We start from the raw sequence: 6,000 nt of genomic DNA on the forward strand, positions 1-6,000 counted from the left end.
CTTCTGAAGGCAGAAGGAGTGAGATATCCTTGCCCTAAAAGTGATTTGCAAAGGAAGATTTTATTTGCCATCCCTGTGAAGTGTGTAGTCATTAGGGGTGTTCATTTTTAGGGTCACTTTTGGTACAGAGAACCAAGGTCGCCAAAAATAGTCTAGATGTATTATGATCACTAAGCTTTACTAGAAGTAATGGAGTAGTTTTATTATGATTACAAACCTTCTAACTAATTATTTCTTCTTGTACAGGTTAGTAATCATAATACAACTAGACCATTTCTTCTTGCACATATTAGTAATCATAATACAACTTAACTATTTCTTTTAGTACATGATAGTAATCATAATACAACTGTACTATTTCTTCTTGTGCAGGTTAGTAATCATAATATAACAAGGTCATTTCTTAGGTTAGTTATCATAAAACAACCAGACCATTTCTTTTAGTACATAGTACACAACACAACTAAAAATGAGTACTGATATTAAGTTAATGTGTAAAAATGAGTGCTGATAGAATGTGAAGGATAATGATTTTGTTAGAGTGAGAAGTTTATTCTATGATTTAATTCTTCTATTACTATTAAAAAGAGGGTGGACCCCCCCCCCCCCCGGACAAGTTGAGATGAAACTGTCCACATGTATATTATCCGAAATGGTCTATCTTGATCACACACAAAAAAGTACTTGCGCTAAAAATGTTAAAAAATATTATTTGACTGATCGATTTTAATTTTTTTTTTTGCGTAGTTCAAGAACACATGTGTCGCACACCTTTCCAGTCAAGATAGGGTTAATTTTTGTGTGTGTACTTTAGACATGTTTATCTCTATAATAACTGTTAAACATGTTAACTAAATTAGGGATGGGCATAGTACAATTTTTGTGGAAAAAGCGAAAAAAAGTTCAATTTTAATTAATTGGCGCACCCTAAAAAAATTATTTTTGAGAATCTTGCAACATTTTGCAACTTTTGGGCAACCTTGCATCTCTGTACCAAAAGTGAAAATGAACATCCCTAGTAGTCAGTGACTAAATTATTCAACGAGACAACTTTTTACAATAAACATTACATTGTTACTTTCAATACATATTTAACATGACTCAGAACTTTAATACAATGACTCAGCACTTTTTATATCATGCATTTGTGAAACTATTTGATTTTTTTTTTTTTGGGGGGGGGGGGAATACTCAACTTTAACTTGCACCATTTTCTGATTTCTTTCATACAGTTTTTAAAAGATGAGAATGTTTCTCCCAAAATTTAAGCGTATACAGATATTAAGCTTTTTGTGTACACACAATTACTTTAGAAAGCCAGAAAAAAAATCATCAAAATAAATAAAGATGGGTATCAAAATGTCCGTCTTGAAACGTACCAAAAAAAGGGGCTTTTTAGCCTTAATTGAATACAACAATTTTAGAAATATCGAATAACGGACAAATGGACGGTGTTTAGCGGTTCAAGGCACATCTTTTGAAACCCTTAACATTGGAAAATCGACCTTCCCTTAAGACCTGTTTTTTAGTTGTTTTTTTTTCATGAACTTTGATTTTTTCATTTTTTTTTTCATTTATAAATGTTGCTTCTAATTTAATACCGTTAATACGGTTAACTCAAAAAGGATTTGACATTTTCAATGAAAAAGTTTCACCCATAGTTTTAGTCTTAATTTTATCAGGATTTGATAGCAAGATTAACTTGAGAGGATAACCTTATTGGAAAAATTAACATTTCTTTCAAAACACAAGAAGGATGATTTAGCTAAAATGTAATTAAATCAGTATTTTTTGGCAGAGTGAATTTCATCAAATCGGAATTGTATGGACAATGGTTTAAAGTTATCTTCTACATTATTTATGCTAATATATGACTAATAGGGAGAACTAATGAGGGTGGCAAAGAAGCCAAATCATAAAAACAAATCGTTTTATAATCATTGATCAATTTATTAAATAATTTTAATTAAAATTAATAAAATACAGATATATATTTTATACGGTCGTTACTACTTTGATAAATAATTAACCAACCTTTCAATGCAATCACTTTGCTAACAGGGTTCATAATCGCCGAATCAGCAGATATTGGCCGCCGAATAGGGTTAGACGAATCCGACATATCGATGATGACAACCTAAAAATAAATAATTACCTTTAATTTTTTTACAAACCTGAATTTGCAATTCACCAAAATTCTTTCTGGTTGAATGAAAGGGTTACTTTTTAGGAATATAAAATTCATGGATTTTTTTCTAGTTTTTCTGATCTGTTAATAATTTCAATTCCAGATAACAAACAAGAAATTACAAAGAACTCGCCAAACCAAAAAAGATTTTCCGATCTCTGTGAAATGTTCTCTGTGTGTTTTGTCCTATCTACGTGGATCGATTTAAGTGAAATGTCCTTTCTGCGTGAAATGTCCTTTCTATGTGTAATATACAATCTGTGTGTAATGTCCTATCAGTGTGTAATGTCCTATCAGTGTGTGATGTCCTATCAGTGTGAAATGTCCTATCAGTGTGAAATGTCCTATCAGTGTGTAATGTCCTATCTGTATGTAATGTCTTAACTATGTGTAATCTCCTATCTGTGTGTAATGTCTCAACTGTGTGTTATGACCTATCTGTGTAAAATGTCCGATCTGTCTGAAATATCTTTTCTGTGTGAAATGTCCTATTTGGGTGAAATTTCCAACTCAGATGTAATGCCCTATCTGTGTTAACTGTTCTCTCTGTGTGTAATGTCCTTAATGTCTTATCTGAAAGAAATGTCTTTCGGTGTGTAATATCCTGTCTGGTGTTAATCCCCTTTCTTAGTACAGAAAATAGAACAAGATGAGCATTTAGACATAATAATTAAGATTATCTAGACTTTAGAATTCTAAAATAGTCTGGAGTTATATATACCTGTGAGGTGTCTCCAACCTTCTCCCTGACACAGATGAACTTGTCGGACTCCATGGTGAGGGACTGGAACCCAATGTTGGCAGCTGTAATCCCAACATTTGTCAGCTGAAAATATTATTTGTCAAGCATTCCAATAGTTAAGTACTTTCAGTTCGCAGGCATTCCATTCATTTTTTTAATTGACAAGGTGCGTGGTTACAGTAATTTATATTTCATTCTAACAAACTTTATGCTAAAATACATTTGACAAACTTAAATAAAAAAGCCTCAAGATTTAAACAATTAAAGTGCTAGAAAACTCAAAGGAAAGTACTCGATTTAAACCCTATTAGATGCTATTTAGTTAACATTAATTAACATTAAATAATGGTTAAACATTATACCCTCAATTTTATCCAATGTGGGACTGGGCTGATTGATTTTATATGTCTCGGACAAGTACAAGTGGGTCTGTCCTAGTATACGATTTTTGGACCCCCCCCAGGGGGTCCAAAAATCGTATACTAGGAATATACCAATTGTTATTCCCGCAGAGCATATGTTATTGCCTTAGAGTCAGCAATTCTAACATTTCAGAAAAAAATAACGTTTACGTTTAAATTGATTGAAAAAAAGATCCCAAATGTAGATTTTAGTTTTAGCCAGACTAAGACTATAATAACTCCCACAAAATTTACCAACATAAATAAATACTTCTTGGTAAAAATCTAAAAACAAAGAATGGCCTTACAAATTTAGTTCATAAATGATTAAATTCTTGACAAAGATTGATCGATAACTTTTAGATTTACAGAGCGTCCCATATCATATTAGATTATCTTCAATCTTTAACGCCAAAATACGCACATAATAGATGAAAAATCTAGCATTTTCTGCTAAACAAATTTCTTTTAGCCTTATTAAATTTTTTAAAATCATTCATTCTTCTTAAATATTCTGATTTGTCCCCTAAATCGTAATTTAGACCCATTGACGCGGTCTAATTTGATGTGGGACACCCTGTATATCCTTCTGTCTGTAATATTTGGATCCTATATAAACCGGGATGTAAAATCGACAAATAGGGAAAAAACAACTCTCTAGGCACAAAGTACTAAAAAAACGAAATATTATCAAAACGAAAATGATACTAAGCAAGTCAGGGCATCTAAGTATACTTTAAATCAATGACCAATGACTTTCAAATTATTGAAAGGTCGTATGACAATCACCAGATGATGTTGAGACAAAACACACAATGTTGTTGAAACGTTGTAGTTTTCGGCTATATTAAAGAACACAATAATAACTATATCTAAAATGTTTTATGTCATCTTATGACTCAGACGATTTATAATTACAATAATTAAGAAGAAAAACAAAATCTGATTTGATCCACAATGAATGAATTGTACCTGCAGATGCTCCTGGAATTTAATCGGCAGAATCGCCATTTTTAAAATTTGATCACAGAACTATTCACAGGAATTATTTTAACAAGAGTTTAACACATCCCAGGGGGGGTAGAACTGACTGTATGTGGTTTAACTCCCCCTTTTTCTCCACCGCTGTAGTTTGACACAAGCCACTTCGTACCGTGCACTGAAAATAGTTCCTGAAGCGGTGGGTGTTTTCAATTTTTATCTAGAAAATTAGAAAATTGACGATATAAAAATGCATTTGATAATTAGATTACTCTAAAATTAGAATATCTAGACAAGTTTTATAACTGATATGTCTACGTTGAATGAATGTTTTAAGATTTGTGAAAGAACTATTTTCAGTTGTAAGCTAATCTGTCCTGTCATCAAATATTACTACGCAAAGACTAAATATCCAGTCACGGGGTAAGGCGGTTATTTGCGGTACAGGGCGTCAGCTGCATTTACCTGCCGGATTTCCGGCAAAACCATTGAAAATGCGGGAAACAGGTTTCTGGTCAGGTGCATGAAGGGTCTACTACTAGTCTGCACGCAGGTAAATGTCCGAACAGGTTTAGACTACCTGACAAATATCCCAAACAAACCACTCGGGCATCCCATCCCTCCCTAGTATACCTTGGCTTGTAAATACGAAATCATAATAGACGGAAAGTTTCCTTCATATTGCGTAACGAGCGTATCTCTTCATAAGGAGTTAAATAACGAATAATTATGTCGAAGTCCTTTAGAGAAGCGTGAAAATACCGTGTAATATTGTGCATTACTTTTTTAAGCATATATAAATTCAATCATGAAAAATACTGAGAAATCAATCCTATACTGAACCTGAACATGTATTGTATGGAAATTATTCTGGTATTGAAGCCCTTTAAGCTGGACTTTCTAGACTACAGCAATTCCTGCCCCCCCCCCCTCACTTGACTTCAGCATGATCATGATTGTGGACCATCTTTCATCAAATTTTGTCGATGTAAAAAAAATACTACAATTTTTCTTTGGCGCTTCGCGCATAATTTCTGATAGAATTTTTAACTCTCTTCGATCGTTCTCGACTGAAGGAAAGTCAAATCATTCTTAATTATTCCTCTCTAAAAAACCTGTACATATCTAACTATAACAAGAAATATAATAAGGATTATATCAAACTATTAGAACTTTTGCAGAGGAAAACAGCTGGTAAGCCCCTTACTGGCAAACAAGGACAGAGAGATTTCGATCAGAAAAAGACTATTACTCCTTATAGACAGACGAAATATATAGTCAAGTACTGTCAGGAACTACTTAGTGCTTAAGACTGCACAGACCTATGATTATACATAGTATTATAGTATAGTGTAAATGGAAATGGCTAAGGATAAGGGAAATTTTGTGATTATTATCTCTAGTGACAAATAAACGCAGCAAATTATATCAAAAATCAAGACGACATTCAAGTCGTCCCGCATTCTGTCATGTTTCGTGGGACACCCTGTAGTATAGTGTAAAGTGGACAAATATGACTAGTGGTCCTAGCTAATGAATTACACAAAAATTGGTGTAGAATGTAATAGGGGACTTTATATACATAATGAATATGACTTTAAGCCAGTGACTAACAGACCAGAGGCGCAACTAGGACTTTTGCTAGGGGGGGGGGCAATATATTATTTTGTTATGGTTTGGGGGGGGGG

General features: G+C 33.2%; 2 protein-coding genes across 2 annotated transcripts in view; one reads left to right on the top strand and one right to left on the bottom strand.

Annotated features, from left to right (window-relative positions):
- The window catches only part of LOC111706148 (clathrin heavy chain 1), a 30,306-nt gene extending 25,755 nt beyond the window's left edge, over positions 1-4,551 (bottom strand). Inside the window, exons 1-3 of the mRNA XM_023478932.1 lie at positions 4,304-4,551; positions 2,910-3,014; positions 2,035-2,137 (exon numbers count right to left, since the gene is read on the bottom strand). Coding sequence (XP_023334700.1) covers positions 2,035-2,137; positions 2,910-3,014; positions 4,304-4,342 — 247 coding nt within the window. The 5' untranslated portion in view covers positions 4,343-4,551. The remainder of the gene's footprint in view (positions 1-2,034; positions 2,138-2,909; positions 3,015-4,303) is intronic.
- Positions 4,552-4,806: 255 nt separating this feature from the next.
- Positions 4,807-6,000, top strand: part of LOC111706149 (sodium/potassium-transporting ATPase subunit alpha) — a 6,957-nt gene continuing 5,763 nt past the window's right edge. The window contains exon 1 of the mRNA XM_023478933.1: positions 4,807-4,831. Within this exon, the coding sequence (XP_023334701.1) occupies positions 4,807-4,831 (25 nt within the window). The remainder of the gene's footprint in view (positions 4,832-6,000) is intronic.

Source organism: Eurytemora carolleeae, unplaced genomic scaffold (genome assembly GCF_000591075.1).
Source record: "Eurytemora carolleeae unplaced genomic scaffold, Eaff_2.0 scaffold575, whole genome shotgun sequence".
NCBI classification, from domain to species: Eukaryota; Metazoa; Arthropoda; class Copepoda; order Calanoida; family Temoridae; genus Eurytemora; species Eurytemora carolleeae.